Below are 17565 nucleotides of genomic sequence, written 5' to 3'. Positions count from 1 at the left end.
GGGGGGGGGGGGGGGATAAGAAACATACTTTATTAAGACAAAAAAGAGGAACAGAACAAAAATGGTAAAGAAGTTCTCAAAATAAAAGAGAAAGGAAAACAACAAAAGAGGGTGAATAGGCTAGTCGGAGGAGGAGGAGCTATAAAAAGCTAAGTCATTCCAGGAACTTGTGAAGGAAGGAAAGTCACTAAAATCAATAGATAAAGACCTGCACAATAGGGTGGATTTTTATCTTGCTAAGTAGTCATCGGTGGCACAACAGAGCTGGTAATTGATTGGATTGAAAAGGATGCTGTGTGGATTATCATGAAAAATTCAAGAAAAATAGCATTTCCCACTTCCACAAGGAAAAAAAAAAATAGAAATACAAAACAAAAGAACTATTTGTACCTTTTTCCCAGCAGGCTGTTGCAGTGAATGCGTTATGTCAGCGACCTACAGATAAGCAATTAAATAAGAATAATAAAAGTTAGATCATCCAGCTAAAGATGTAGATGAATGAAATCTGATAAAAACCAAATTAATTGTTACTTAAACTAGGAACAAAGACAATTTCAAAGTTCTAGATAGAAAACAGTAAAGAAGAGCAGAAGAGCACTTTCTTAAAAGAAACAAGAGGTAAAACATGGGACTGGCAGTTCTCTACAGAGGAAAAGAAAACCCATTCAAACAAGAATGCTAAACCAAAAACTTTGTTTACTCAACTTAAACATTAGACATTGCAACTTAAACTTGTATCGAGTTTTGACAGTCTAAACTAGATTTTGACATCCAATATAGTTGTAATATCTAATGTCACCAAAATGGAAATATACAAGTTTCGGTGTAGCTTTCTCCCTCTTCCTTCTAGAGATATTATGATCTATGTGTACTCAACTTAAACTAAAGAGTACTGTGGGTTCCATGGGGTATCTATTCAGCATTTTTCTTGCAAACGTCTTCCTGGAGGGAAAATAGAATTCCGGAGGAATAACAGTCCTTATGCCCTCTTATCTAGAAAAGTCCTTATGCCCTTAATAAATCTGTAATAGTACTACGCATCAGGAGTGTTTCATCTCAACCGACTTCATGCAGGTACCTAACAAAGCTTAAATTCATTAAAAATGCACAAATTTTCTTAAAGAACAACCATATTTCAAGCTTAATGGGGGAGCTTCAAGTGTTCTCCACCCCCCAATTCCGCTTTTATTTTTCAGAAAAATGATAATATTAATAATGATAGAGATAATCAAATAATTGCTAAAAAAAAGGATAAAAAAAAAAGATTACAGAAAACAGGGAAAGTAAAGTCTGTTGGTACAAAATAACAACAAAAATAATAACAAGAACAATAGTGTATAAGACGGGAACCAGATCATTACTTACAACAGGACAATTTGTTTCTCTCATCCACTCCAAGTTGCGTGGATCAACAATTAAATCATCTAAAAACCAAATGTGAATATATACTCAAAAACTGGAAAAAAGAAAAAGAAAACAAATACCAAAATGCATCAATGACTGAGAAAATTCTTGAATGAGTGAGATGGGAATAACTTATGAATTCTATTACTCACTCAAAGTTGGGCCCTGACACATAGAAGTGAGACAAGCACAAGAACATTGATGAATGCCAAGATCACAAAGTTTTACCTATTATATATAGACAAATACTAACAAAAGTAGCTATGCCATATTCCTTTATAGCTTATTTCAAGTTTAAGTACTATAATTTAAGCTACCAAAACCAACTTCCACCGCTTCTATAACTTACTATATCCAAACATAGTTCCCCTTTCACAGACCATCACATTTGGATTTCCAGCCAGTCTAATCTTCTCTGCAGAATTTACCATTACCTGAATAAATGAAAATACTCAAAACAATTATACCAGATCGACGCTTATGAAAATAAACATACACATACATGAAAACCAAGAGTACCAAATAATGTATGATGAACAAATTACTTACAGAAGGAGCACAAAACTGGCCTTTCTTGATATTGATAATTTTTCCAGTTTTGGCTGCTGCGACTAAAAGATCTGTCTGTCACAACAAGTGATTTCATCTCAGATGGAATGCTAATGCACCCTTCAAACACTAAATAAGTAACTAACCATGGAAGAAAGTTCAAGCCACTAACTTAACCTGACGACATAAAAATGCAGGAATCTGAATAATATCTGCAACTCTGCCTACTGCTTCACACTAGAAAAGAAATTGGAGCGTTAGAAACAGTTCATGACATCCCAAAGTCCAGATTTAAATTTTCACTGCAGTTCATTTCATTTCCAGAAAATTGTCAATTGTCAATAATATAAAAATGAAAATTATCTGAAAGTGTGAAGAAAGAAAAAGCAGAAAAGCAATTAACAAGTACATGTAGACTTGTATGATCGCGTGGAAATATCCATGCCATATCCGAAATCAGTTCCATTATGTTTTGCATCCATCTCTTTAACAATGTTTTTGCACATTTAGACATACAAATACACACACACACAAATATATATATATATATATATATCTCATGTGTTAAGAACCGGGCTATTTCTAAAGTAGAATTCTCACAAAAAATAGCATAAAGAGCTGATTCCCTTTACTGAATTAAGAAAAGGGATACAAAGATAGCAGCATTTGAGAGGCTGCCACTATCCCCAGGTTTCCCAAAATCCTCACATATCTGACCATAAGCCCTCTTCAGCTACTAAACCCCTATTTATACTACAAAAAAAGACTACTAACAAACCGCTAACCAACCTCTAGCAATTTGTTATTTAACAGGACCCTAACAGCATGTAGTGGGCGTGTGCACACACCAGTACTTGATAAGAATGGTATTTGAAGTACTGACTGATAACAGGACTTGCCATTTCTTGTTTTTCTTATCCCACTATTTAATCCATCAAAGTTTTAAACTTGAGCAAAAATGCGTGAAGTAAATTAGCACCTAATAAACAAAGGTCAAAACATCTACTTCAGTAAGTTTACATACAAGTCATGAGAACATCCTCTATAATCTTGTGGTTACGCATTAAGAACTCACCTGGACTGTTTCATGCACATCAGTAACTATGGGTATGTCATATGCTATTTTAACCTTCTCAAGTATCTGCAAGCAAGAAAAAAAGAACAAAGAATTCATTATTCTTGAGAAATATGCTCGCTTGTCGACTTAACTTTCACATATGTATATGTTTTAATATTTTACTTTCTTGTAATAAGTTACCTAAATTTAATTCATACCAAGCAAGAAAAATGTTACTGGAGACATATTTAACAACTAGTTTGGTAGGTCCAATTCTTCTACGCCAAACAGTTTAACAAGGTCAATTGAATAAGCAACTCTCAGCATAACCACAAAATAATTGCACGATACATAGAGAGACATCTACTATTATTGAAGCAAGAAATCTCATCCAAATTCAAATTCGTAAGGTCAACATTTTCTGACGCACAATATTTAGCCGTTGCCAATTCCTTCTGAGCACAGTTTAAAGATGCTCTCTAATATAGCACAATATATCACCACTAAGCTAAATAACAATAGTGCTTAGTGCAAACCTAAGGTCTGTACCTAGATTATTGTTCTGTTGGAAGATTAATGAAGCAATACTTTATCTGGTTTGATGTGATCATCATCCAATGTGATTGTAGTACTTATGATTCTACAGTGACAGATTCTGAATCATGTTGACATAACAGCATATTACAAATTGTATGTCCTCTAAGTCTTTCACATGTGGTAACTTTACCCCTACAAACATCTTCCAAAATATAACTTCCATCTGCAAAACTTTGAAAACTTGCCCAAAAAGATACACATCCTGTTAACTGATCCCCATTTAACCCAGTACCTTAAATATTGCACATTTATTTGGCGATGGAAATATCAATATTATTCACAAGTCCAAGATACCCCATTTACCATGGATAACAAAGCTTAAGAAAATATAGTACACAGCAGCTACCCACAATGACTTTTTATTTTTATTTTTCAAAAGAAAGAATACCTTTAAGCCTTCAATCATGCCTGGACCCCGAAATGATTTTGAGGATGTTCTGTTGGCTTTGTCAAAGCTCGATTTGAACACCAGAGGCAACCCAACTCTACAAGAATGTAAGAGAGAATCTTTAGGCTTCATTACCGCAACTACTCAAAGATATCTTTAATTGCTTAGCGTATATGGAAAACATTGACAATGAAATCCCAACAAGCATTCTACTCCTTTTCCTTTTCTTTTACCCCCTTTCAACTAAGAAGAAAACATCAAAATAGCGAGGGGAAGTACTTTTTCTCTTATTGTATTGGAAAAGATTCCCTCCTCCAATCTGTCCATATTTAGGGATATCAAAATTAGCGTTTGTTAGAGCATCTCCAATACAAAGCTATAATTGATGTGTCAATTGCAAATTTAACATTTGAGTGCAAAAAACTCTCTAATGCAAAATTATTTGTTGTGTCAAATATCCCATGTGCTATACTTTGTGGCAAATTTCCCACCAAGTATAGCATATGGGAAATTTGACATTTGATTGCTATTGGTTGAAATGTTTACTTTTTCATGTAATCATTATGACTTTTGCATTTTCTAATTATTTTAAAAATAAATGTTCACTTTTACAACTTTCAGAGCTTAATTATTATGGAAAAATGTAGAGTTGTTAGTTCAAATAGCATTATGCATCGGAGCAAAAATAAAAATAACATACCATATTTTACTTTTTGATGTTAAATATACAATTGACATTAACATTTGCTTTGGAGATGGTCTTAAAGGATTTAAAATCCTTAAACCAATCTATTCTTTCCTACCAAACAATCATGGGTCTCAAAATCCTTTCACACATCCTCTCACCCCTCTCTCTCTATCCACTTTTCCCTCCTACCTAACAAGCTCTTTAATGCGGAGGTCCAGAGTTGAAACCCCCCCAACCCAAAGTTAATAATTAAAAGAAAATAAAAAAACTTTATCCAATTCAGTTAGACCTTCCCTCCATAAACACACAGATTAAACCACATTTTCTACTCCCTTTCTTTTTATCCTTTTTTCCAAATGTGAAACTTTTGCTATAAAAAAAAAAGTAATAATAATACACCAGCGCGGTGAGATTCGACCACGGAAATCCAAGAACGCTGGAAGATAATATTCATAACCTTCGTATGCACTTGCAAGATTTAATATAAACTCTTCATATTGAGCTCGCTGCACCCGCCTTTCTAATTCAGTTAACAAGCTGTTTAAGCTACAGACTTCCTGAACTTCAGAATCATTCAGGTAATATTATTAAAAGAAGCATTACATACTTTGATGCAACAGTCTTAATGTGGTTGGCCATCCGCATAATATGGTCCTCAGATTCAATCACATTTGGTCCCGCCAACAAGAAAAATGGCTCTGCTGCCTGCACACATACCAATCAAATAAAATCATATCTTTCTAGGTTTGTGCACTTTAAACCAAAATAATAATAATAATAAAAGGAGAAAAAAGAAAAGAACAGTTAAGTAGTTAAAACCTTGAGCTGGTTGTATAGCAGTAGAGACGAATCCATATCCTCCAGTCCACTAAGAACAGAATTCAGGTCTTGTATTGCTGTAAATAACAGAATTCAACTTGATATATGTATCAACGTGTATCTAACACCAAATGGCATTGATTCACCCCAAAAAATATATCTAACCAGAGTATATCTAGAAGCATTATATCGTGCAAAGTACGTCACAACAAGAATGTAACAGTTAAATAGTCCAAAATAAGTCATAATACAAAGACAAAAATTGCATAGTCCAAAATAAGTCATAATACGAACATAAAAATTACAGAGTCTAAAATTAAATACCTAGTGTTGTGGCCATATTGCTTGCAATTTTGATGTAAAAAAACCAAAAAAATCACATAATTTACTACACCATAACATACCAATTTCCAACAGATATCAAACTAATTTTCACAAATCTCACAAAGATGAACTTCGATCAAAATCCAACTTATCACCATTTTTCCCCCAAATAAATCGGCCCGTCTATTATCTCCATTATTCCCACTCAGTCCAAAAAGTGTCAATCTCATCTTCACATTTTGAAAATTACGACAACCACATATGATAACCCAAATGAGCTAAGATTTAGATTCCAAAGAAACCCATTTTCAGATTTTTTTTTTTTTTTTTTTTAGTAGAAGAAAATATCAGTTGTAACAAAACAGAGAGAGAAAATCTAAGAGTAAAGTATAACTACGATACAAGACAATGAGTCAATGACGTAGATTATTACAAACAGATAAACAACATGTATAGCAGAATTTGAGTCAATAGGAAAAAATCAATTAGGTAAAAGGAACAAACATAAAACCTTCGCATAATGCAACAAGTGCAGAAACTAACTAAAGAAACACCCAGATAAAGAAGGATAAACTCAAAGATATTCCAGGGGGAAAAAATGCCATATAGTGGGAATACATATGGATTACAGACTAGTTACCAGACAAAGAAAGAGGAAAATAATCCTAATCTATACAAATCATTAAATACCATTCACACAGTGCTTAATCCAAAGTTCCAAACACTAAATCTATAACATATTTTGGTCCGTATCGATACTACTATTATAGTATAGACATAAATTAGTCAGCACAACAAAAAAGAAATTGTAGAAGTTTACAACATTCTAAAGTAACGGGATTATAATTAATACATTGTACTAAAACAATCAAATTATGAAAAAGTAGTACTATACTCTAACTGAATTAGCCAAAGAACACACAAATTTACATAAACAAACTTCAGAATGCCAAAACAACAATTCAATTAGTGATTAAAGCGATGATAAAAAAAATACTTGTAAATCCATGAGAGGAGACTCAAACCGAGGGATCCAATTAGTGATTAGAGGGAATGCTGCTTTTGAACCGTACAGAATCACTTCCAATCAAGCATTGGAGATCGGAGATATCACAAAGGTTGTAAGAAAAGGGATACAAAGGATTCAGATATGGAAGAATATCGGTGTTTTCAATTAAGGTTACACAATAAAACACTTAAAAGAGAGACTTTGTAAGATTTCCCAAACAAACATATCGAAAGTTTCAATAAAATCAGAGACCTTTTCGATCGGAATAGAGGCAAGGAACGCAGGGATCAGAATGGAATGAGAGCAATCGAAGGTGGAAAGTATTATTCCGAGATTAAAGACGAAAACTTTACCAGATTCTTAGACGTGAACAGCCAAATGGAAGAAGAAGAAGAAGAAGATTTGCTTTAGGTTGTGCTGCTGTAAATGTAATGGGAACCCTCGTTGTACACACTACAGAGGATAGAAAGAAAGAGAGCGAGGACGACGATGAGTTTTGTCCGTAAAAATAGGAAGACGTCTGGTTCATGAATTAAAATTATGTGATTAAAATTATTTTTGATTTATGTGTATTTTTTTATGAGAAAAAATATTATAACGAATCATGAACTATAATTTAAATCATGGTTTGAATCCTCTAACTAAATGTCCCCTAAAAATAAAAAAGCCCTAGTTCAAGTCACGATTTACGCCCGTTTAGTTCGTTGATTTGAATTTTTAATTTACATTGAGATATGATTTTATGTGAGAGTTTTTTATTGTAATAAAAAAATTAAATGTTATTGTTTATGAGAACTTTTTACTGTAGTAAAACTCAAATTCTAAACTCTAATCTCTCTCTCAACGTGGCTTATTTTGGAGGAGAAACGGACGAAACGTTTCATCCACCTCCCAAAAAAAAGGGGATCTTTAGTAGGGGGGTTATAGATAAATGAGAAAGTGACTGAAATGGTGGCAAGGGGATCTTTAGTAGGGGGGTTATAGATAAATGAGAAAGTGACTGAAATGGTGGCAAGGGGATCTTTAGTAGGGGGGTTATAGATAAATGAGAAAGTGACTGAAATGGTGGCAACGGTAATACTTTTCTTTTATATAGGGACATTTTTACGGATACTCTTTTGAAATTTTTAAGTTTGACAATTTAATTTTTATTTTTTTTCTTAGTAATTGATCTTTTTAATTTAAAAAATTTTGTAATTAAGATGTAATTGAAAATAACGTTTGCTTTTTTAACGATTTTGATCACATGAAGCACATATGAGTATTTATTGAAGATAATAAAGATCATGTTTCAGTCTTAAAAAGTCTATTAAGAGTATAACTCTTAGAAATTAAGAGTTATTTATTACAGTTGATTGTGTTCAGATACATTAGATGACTCTGAAATGAATAAATAATATGAGAAATAACTTGTATTACCCTCTGTAAATGTTCTCATGCGCGTCATATGATTAGAATCGTAAAAAAAAAGCATCATTTTTTATTGAGACTTAATTATAAAGATTTAAAAATTGAAGGGGTCAATTACAAAAAAAAAAGAATAAGGACCAAATTGTTAAATTTAAAAAATTTAAGGAGTATTCATAAAAAAAATCTTTATATAATTGTCAGCTGTTCGGAAAGATCAAATCATATTTTTGTTTAAGTAGTTTATTTTATTTTAAAGGTACGAAAGGTTCTGAAGGAAAGTCCAACTCAGGCCTCATTTATTTCACTGATTTGAGTTGAGATGTGATTTTATGTAAGAGCTTTTTACTGTAACAAAAAAGTTAAATGTGACTGTTTGTGAGAGCTTTTTACTGTAGCAAAACTCAAATTCTAAACTCGAATCAGCGAAACAAACGAGACCTCAATCATTGGGTTTACCAAATGCTCGAAATTAAGAAATGAAAATTGCCCGAAATTAGGCAGGCTTTCAAATGATTTTACCAAATGCTGTTCCTCCTCCTCCTCCTCTTCTTCTTCTTCTTTATTATTTATTTATTTATGTTATAAGTAAGTGAGAAATATTAAGAAATAGATTCTCAATTTAAATAAAGGCTAAATATGTATTTATAAATTTTTTATTTTGACAAGTTACTTTTTAAATTTAACAGAGTCACTCGATACTCAAATTCCAAGACTCGCATTTTCTTAATAACCTTTCATTTATTTATTTATTTTGCGTGAGATATTTTTGCATCATGGTTTTAAAAATGAAGTTCTCTGTAGCCACAGCATGTGGTCGCAATAACAAAACGCTTAGTCATATTCACCGAAGCAAATAATCCTAGGAAAAAAAAATAAAAAATGAATGCATCATTCAAAGTTTTTGCCAAAAGTACTTTATACGTTCTCTCGTATCCCACATACAAGAAAGACAAACTGCTAAATTAGGCCAACAACACACGAGTAATTCCAAAGATCTTTCATTAATTGCAATTACTTTTCATGCAAGGAATCATAAGGCGTGGAAACCCGAAGTTTATGTAATCAACCTACACTTCCATTTTAAGATTAGATCATTGAATGGTACAAACAAATTAAAATTGATTTTCTTATACTCAATTTTTTTAAAAAAAATATTACCTTTAAAAATTTTAAAATTTTACACTTAAACCCCACTAAAATAATATATCTCTTCACTAAAATAAATATATTTTTTATATGCCTCTATTAAAATAATTTATTAAAAAAAATTTAGTGTACGTCCCCATTAAAATGAAAGACTAACTCTGTCACTATATATATATATATATCAATTTGTCAAATATATATATATATATATAAATGTGAGAAATGTTAAGCTCACCCTCTTTATCACTTTTTGTCTCATTTCACTTAACTCTAACAATAAAGCATAACAATAGACCATTCTTTTACATGTAATTACAAGTTTTTCTATTATTAAGTGTTTTTTTTACACAATTAATAATTCAATTTTTTATTATAATTTTTTTAAAAAAAGTTTGAGTTGCAATACTCGAATTGTAAAAAGAACACATCCAAAAACTCAAAAGTTCTAAGAGAGAGGAAAATGATCAATTCTGTCTAGTTGATTGTCTGTCTTTCTTTTTTGATATATTAGAAGACCCATTTGTGAACAAAAAAAAAAAAAGTAAAAGCATGAAGGACCATAAAAGGTGAAGTTGATATGTAACTTCATCATTATTCAAGGATAAGCATACACTTATTTAAAAGCCACAACATTAGTAATTGCGGCAATATATGGGGTGCAAGCTCTCATTATTAATTCCAAGTTTTCTATGACTTGGTAGTAATATATTACAAGCCTATTTATGAGGAGAAGATTCTCAGTCCTTGCATACTTTAGGGTTGCATGTGTCAACCTCGTATGTGCACTGGCACATCGGTGGTTGCTTTTTATCACACATACAATTTGACCCGCAAACCAATGGGCAGCAGCCAACCTTCATGTCTGTCCGATAGCATTTTTTGTTTCCATGTTTTCCTTTGCACTCACAGTTTGAGCAGAAACTTTTCGGTATACCTGAATATATATATATATATATATATGTATATATATATATATATATATATAAACACGCGCCAAGAGAGTGATGATCATTAGAAACCCCAGAAAGGTCTCCAGCATCAACTATTGGAGCAACAAGCACAACAAACAGCAGCAACAACAAAACAGAAACTTTGATGAAGGCCATAATATTTTTTTTCTGATAATATTTATGGAAGATGAATATGTGCATAAACAAGGGTCTTCTAGGACCTATAAATAGTTGCATATTGGGGACTGTCACATCAGATAAAATTACCATACAGACCCTATGCCTCACTAGAACAACATTACATTAGGCACGCCAAATATTTTCTGACTTCTTTGCGTTTGACTTTTATAATATATGTACATGGTAACTCTATTAAAAATAGAATTATTGCATTGCATTTAAATTGGCTAGTTTTTGAGACTTTTAGTTTATTTATTTTAGTTTATTTTGATTTTTTTAATTTACTCATTTATTTTAATTTTACTTAATTTCATTTGTTTTTACTTCACATGATTTAGTTTTATTTTAATTCAGACTTTCATTAGATTCATTTTACTTATTTTAGTTTATTTAGTTTAGTTTTAGTAATTTTTATTTAGTTTCCTTCCAAAATAATTGTTCATTCTCATTGTAATTAGTTTGGTGAGAGGGGATTAAAGTGCAAAATTTTGGAATTGAATTGGGTCAAAAATGCAAACAAAATGGGTTAAAATTCGAATTAGGAGCTCAGAAAAGAAGTCCAGCAGCAGCCTACCATTCTTGCTCCGCCAAGTGTCGTAGATTGAATTTAAATAACTAAATTTTGTTCTCTAGCTAGTCGACCAATTAGGTCGACACATCAGAGATAGCTACATTTATTAAAAAAAAAAACTATTTGGCTTTTTTTACATTCTGCACTACAGAAAAAAAGGCCTTTTCTACTATTTTCTTATGGAACGTGCTAAGCTATCACGTACCTTCTAAAAAAAAGGCCTTTTCTACTAAAAAAGGCCTCTCTACTGCACACAAACACTTTTATTTTGAGGAAAAAAGCTTAATCACTGTCGGGTTCATTTCACCGATTTAAATTTAAAATTTAAATTTTAGTATTAGCTACATTTATTAAAAAAAAAAACTATTTGGCTTTTTTTACATTCTGCACTACAGAAAAAAAGGCCTTTTCTACTATTTTCTTATGAAACGTGCTAAGCTATCACGTACCTTCTAAAAAAAGGCCTTTTCTACTAAAAAAGGCCTCTCTACTGCACACAAACACTTTTATTTTGAGGAAAAAAGCTTAATTACTGTCGGGTTTATTTCACCGATTTAAATTTAAAATTTAAGTTTTAGTATAATAAAAAATTTTCAGAAACAGTTAAATTTAATTTTTTACTATAATAAAAAAACTCTTACATAAAATCACATTTTAATTCGAATTAAAAATTCGAATCAGCGAACTAAATTGACTATAGAGAGAGTTATTTCCTTTTTTTTCTTCTTGAAGAAGTGATATAATCCATAAATTATATTGCCTAATTTCTTTTATTTACCTTCAGAGCCTGTTTGGTTCATTGATTAGAATCATGAGATTAGAAAAATTTTCAATTTACGTGTATTTTTTATGAGAGAAAATACTGTAGCGAACCATGAACCATGATTCGAATCAGAGAAAAAATTTCTTGTAGTAAATTTTATTTTAAGCGGTTTCATTTTAGTCTGCTTCTTTTATTTTTTCTAGGTTGCCTTGATCTTGGGTTGTTTTATGTTTTTACTTTTCCTTAAAAACTTATTTAAAAAAAAACAGAAAAACTTATTTAAAAAAAAAACAGAGAGAATGTCTTCAGTAAGTGTTTTTTTAATATTACAGCGTAATTTTTCTAACGTCTAGTGGCTTTTTGATGATGTACCTATTACAGCATTGGAGAAATGTCAAATTAGTTTGGTAATATTATGCGATGGGAATGTGAGATCTGTAAATGCAATTCGGTCCATATATATATATATATATATCTAGGAACTAAGAAGCATATATATACACACACAAACATATATATGCATAAAAAACACATCCATTTAGCTGGAAATAGTAAATTATTCATAAATTGGTACAGGATGTACGTCCTTCAAGAATGCAAACAAACGTGAGGCTAGTGCTGGAACTTCGGGTCGGCGGGCCGCCCGAAGCCCGAATTTTTTCGGGCTTGGGCGGGCCGGCCCAACTCCCGCCTGCCCAAGCAAGAAATTCGGGTTCGGGCTCGGGCAGCCCAAATTTGACATGTCCACCCTTGCCCGTCGCTGTCTAACCACCGTATACCGCCATCCGCCGAGATTTTTTTGAATATTTCCGACCAAGCCCAAACTGCCCGACCCGAAAATTGGGTGTGCCCGAATTGCCTGACCCGAAGCCCGAAATTTTGAATTTTGCCCGAATTTTTCCTGCCTGCCCGAATTGCCCGACCCTCCCGAGGTGCCTGAATTGCCCGAATACCAGAAAACGGCTAGTTTTTTGAATTTTGCCCGAAAACCCGAGTTGCCCGAAAACCCAAAAACGGCTAGTTTTTTGAATTTTTACCCGCATTCTGCCCGAAAACCCGAGTTCATGTGTTTATTTCAAATTGTAATATATATATAAATATAATATATATATATATAAATTGTAATACTAATATATATATATAAATAACTTAATATTAAAAAAAAAGTTTAAAAAATTCGGGCAATTCGGGCGGCCTCGGGTCGCCGAATACAAGCCCGCGGCCCATTCAAGGTGAAATTCGGGCTCGGGCGGGCGGCCCGAAAATCTCGGGCGGGTTGGGTCGGGGCTCGGGCAAATTCTCAGGCTTTTCGGGCGGTCACGGGCGGCCCGTCCAAAATTCCAGCACTACGTGAGCCTCCTACCTAGCTATAATATAGAATGCAAACAAACTTTGAGTAAGGCCATAATATAGCTTTGCTAATATATGCAAAATTAATAACAAACTGAAGGGTTTGGAATATGCAAAAACAAGGAGATTGCTATAAATAGTTGCATGCATAGGGAGTCATATCAGATAAATTTTTTAAAAAAAAATTGTAGACCACAGATGCGTGCTTTAGTGAAACAAATAATTACTCGGCATAAAAAGCACGTGCCCTCTTTTCTTTTTTTCTGGGCTTTAAAAAAGACTAATAAATGTACTGAATATGAGAATCTTTTACATTTCTATTCCCACCCTTTAAGGTTATTTTATATCAAACGTCTCCATAATGATCGCTTGTAATAAGTCCAAACTATCCATGTTGGACGGCTAAATTGTTCTCATGCTAAGCATATGTATCGTTCAATGTTTTACATGTCCGATCGTGATGCAAGTCTCTTTATATACATACAAATATATATATATATATATATATATATATATGCATACATATACATGTATACATCACATACAAATACGCTAGAATAAAATAGAAGTAGAGAGTATATGGCCAAATTGACGAACACATGTTTATCTTTTACAATTTTACAACAAAAATATTGTTTAATTTGTTTGTAGTCAAAGTTCAAAATTCCATCAATTTTGATAATGGCAGCATTTTTTCTCCCTCACAACCCCAGTAGGATGGCCAAATTGACGAGCACATGCGAATCTTCTTTCTTATTCAGGGGAGGAACAAAAAATTTCTTTAGTTTTTGGTGATGTATTTTCATATTTTGCTTAGTTCCTTATCATGATTATTTGCTAAACGGCTAGGGACCTAATTAATGCCCTTTATATATTGGTGCCAATGGTATTTATATTCTTTATAATGTGTAATTTTCAAAATGTTTATGATTTAAAGTTTATGTCCTGGTTCGAGAGAAAATCTAAGAAGCAAATTTAACCAATTCAGAATTTACATTATCTCTTTTTTGCCCTAATAATCTTAGTTTTTACTTTTTAATAATTTTGGTTAAACTTTTAGTTTTTCATTTTTTCATCTAATATTTATATATAGGTATATATATTTGAAGAAAAAGAAGGTTTACTGATGCAGGACTAAGACAAGTCAAAGAAAGAGAAGGGAGAAGAAGAGGAGAATTGAGATTGAGACAGAAGAGAGAATAGTAAAGATGATTTTTTCGTATTCAAGGTCCTAAGAAAAAAAATACAAATATTAGCTCTATTTATATAGATAAATCCCAATAATAATCAAACTGCTAAAAAAATCAAACTTAAAATTATGCCAAATAATCCTACAGATAAACATGAAATAAAAGTTTTAAAATCTCAAATCTTAAAATAACTATAAATCAAAAATAAATCCTAGAATAATTATCATCTCGCCATCAATAATATCAAAACCGAGAAATATTAATTCGTCTTTTGCCCTTGATTCTCCTAGCTTATGCATGGCAAGATTAAAATCTCATGGTGGAACGAGGCCTACATAAGTCGATTGATAGTTTTGGTCAACATGGTATGTTAGAATAAGGTACAATCTCTTTTTCTTTATTTCTTTCTAAAAAAAATGAAACATAATATCGACATTTTGCGGATGGTTCTGATGGAGTTTCTCCGATATTCCCTTATTTTTTTAGAAAATCAGTATTTCCTGTTTTTTTAGCCTTTAGATATGGTCAAAATCACACAATATTGAAAAAGTATACAAAACATACGTATTTTGATATAAAGAACAGTTGAAAAGCAGGGAACACCAGTATTTCACCAAAAAAAGAAACACGAGAAAAACATCCGCTGATATAAAATAAGTTCAAAAATCAAAATCAAGGTACCGGAACCACATTATTATCCACTTAGACAATTTCATGACAACATAATGTTTTCACCATTGATATTTCATTCTTGTTTTGGCCGTTGTACATCTAATAAACCTTTTTAAACGTTCAATATTATAAAACTACATACATATAATTTATTATGGCTTCAAAAAAAAAAAAGTGTGGCGAGGCCGAGATCTGGCGTTGCAACAACAAGATCTAGCAAAGAAAAGCTGTGGCAACACAGAGACTTGCCAAGGAAGAGGAGCACAAGAACAAGGAGATGAAGATCTGGGTGAGTAGGAAGGTGCTTCCATGGGACCATAAAAATTATAATTTTTTTTTAATTTATTTTCTTAGAAAAAGACTAGCATGCCCTTAAAATAAAGGTTGAGTGGGTAAGAACTCTTTGTAATTTAACAGATGTGATCAAAAGGACACTGATACAACACATTTTGAAGTTTAACAGATTAATTGTCAAGAAAAAAGAGTTTAAGGACTGATTTATCAATCATGAAAAGTTGAGGGATAAAAGCCAACATATATAATATTGCTACCCTAAATAATATTGGGTAGAAATAAATTATATTACATGCATCCATATATTCTCGATGAAAATTGAAATTGAGGTAGACGCTGAGGGCATTGAACTTTCAACAGGAAATCTCTTGCAGATATACTCTGTCACGTCTGAGTCATGTGCATGAATCTCCAAGTAACGTAGCTTTTACTTCCAAATAAAAAATCAACGTAGAAGATTCATTAGACTATTGATGATAAATGTGGGATCTCACTTTCCAACTTGTTGGATTTCGGATATGGTCTCATTCTGATTCTGATTGCCAGCATGATGATTTTAGGGATGCGTAAGACATTTTAACACTGATATGTAGTAAAGGATATACTAATATATCATACAAACCATTTTAGTTTTGCACTTAAGAAGTATATCTTATGTGATAACTGTATGGATAGTCATATGAATTTTGCTCAATTCCTAAGGTCATGTAATCAAAACTCAAGGCCATAGAATCCTCATTATTTTGACTGAATTGAGTCAAACCACGTCTTTTGACAAAAGGTTTATTTAAAAAGTACAAATTTTTTAAAATACTAATTAAGTGTTAATATTTACTTTTTATTTAAACCATGTTGTCACATTTAGTAAAATATATGAAAAATTGTGCTACGAAATTATTTTTTATTAAAAAACTTTTTCTAAGGTTTTTGGACGGTTTGTAGACATCTCTAAAAATATCCTGGATATTTACATCATGGATTTTACAGATTTTTTTAGACATTGCGATCATTTTACGGAAATGTCGGGAAGGATATCTTCACCTCATATCCATGTCGAGACTTTAAAATATGAAAAATGTCGTGAAAATGTCGATGATGTCGTGGACATTTTCATCCTTGTGATAGATATATGTCTAACATATGATGGAAAAATAGACATGAAAGATTAGGCGATATTTATATCAAGTATTCTTCACTCATCTCTGTTAGGCGAAAGAATACTATGTAGATAAACATAAAACGGAAACAGGGAAAGAATACTATGTACTTAAACATCTGAAGTGTGTGACAAAGAAATTGATATATATTACTTAAACATTGAGATTTTTGTCATCTTCGACCTTGAGTTTAACTGACATAAAAGAAATTGTACTCGAGCATCAACTCTTGCAGTAAGATCAAGAAGAATTGCCAGTAGTGAGTACAATAACACAGAAACTTTGAGTAAGGCCATAATATAGCTTTGCTAATATATGCAAAATTAATAACAAACTGAAGGGTTTGGAATATGCAAAAACAAGGAGACTGCTACTACCTAGCTATAAATATTTGCATACATAGGGACAATAATATCAGATAAATTTAAAAAAAAATATATTCTATTAACCCAATTGCCGTCGGATAATGTCTTTTTGTTTTTTCTGTTCACCTAACTCAACGAATATTAAGCACGCGAAAAATATTCTAGTCTGTTAACGTTCGTCCAATTAATGATCCATATGTTGGACCACTAAATTGTGTCATGTGATACATGACACATATTGCATATGAAATTCAAAGTATAATATATATGCATATATTATATATATGTCTATGTATATATGCACGAATACTTTATCCAATTTATAGCAAATACTTGATTAATTAAAAAGCATATCAAAATACTTTAACTTCATCATTGTTTAAGGATAAATTTATACATTCTTAAAAGCCCTCAACGTCACAGTGGTACAGTGGACCGCAAGTTTTTCAGTGATCACTTAGTAATAAGTCAAACTATCTATATTGGACTACTAAATTGTTCTCATGCTAAGCATATGCATGGTTTTATGTTTTACATGTCCGATCGTGATGCGAGCCTCTCTCTCTCTCTCTCTCTCTATATATATATATATATACACACGCACACATACATACATATGTACACATCACATAGATGTACTCTAAAATAAAATAGAAGTTGAGAGTATATGGCTAAATTGAGG

The 17565-nt window shown here is 32.0% G+C and overlaps 1 protein-coding gene across 3 annotated transcripts in view; it reads right to left on the bottom strand.

The window, feature by feature from the left end:
- Nucleotides 1–7318, bottom strand: part of LOC21406673 (2-dehydro-3-deoxyphosphooctonate aldolase) — a 9559-nt gene extending 2241 nt beyond the window's left edge. For all 3 annotated transcript variants that reach the window (XR_002902168.1, XM_024165330.1, XM_024165331.1), the window contains exons 1-10: nucleotides 7189–7318; nucleotides 5503–5579; nucleotides 5291–5388; nucleotides 3996–4092; nucleotides 3029–3094; nucleotides 2131–2190; nucleotides 1954–2028; nucleotides 1754–1838; nucleotides 1366–1424; nucleotides 391–435 (exon numbers count right to left, since the gene is read on the bottom strand). Coding sequence is in view for 2 of the 3 variants with exons in the window: in XM_024165330.1 (XP_024021098.1) it covers nucleotides 391–435; nucleotides 1366–1424; nucleotides 1754–1838; nucleotides 1954–2028; nucleotides 2131–2190; nucleotides 3029–3094; nucleotides 3996–4092; nucleotides 5291–5388; nucleotides 5503–5538 (621 nt within the window). In the remaining variant the exon portion in view is untranslated. The remainder of the gene's footprint in view (nucleotides 1–390; nucleotides 436–1365; nucleotides 1425–1753; nucleotides 1839–1953; nucleotides 2029–2130; nucleotides 2191–3028; nucleotides 3095–3995; nucleotides 4093–5290; nucleotides 5389–5502; nucleotides 5580–7188) is intronic.
- Between the last annotated feature and the right edge of the window lie 10247 nt (nucleotides 7319–17565).

Source organism: Morus notabilis, unplaced genomic scaffold (assembly GCF_000414095.1).
Source record: "Morus notabilis unplaced genomic scaffold, ASM41409v2 Scaffold179, whole genome shotgun sequence".
In the NCBI taxonomy this organism is placed as follows: domain Eukaryota; kingdom Viridiplantae; phylum Streptophyta; class Magnoliopsida; order Rosales; family Moraceae; genus Morus; species Morus notabilis.
This window is presented reverse-complemented; position numbering and strand designations above follow the sequence as displayed.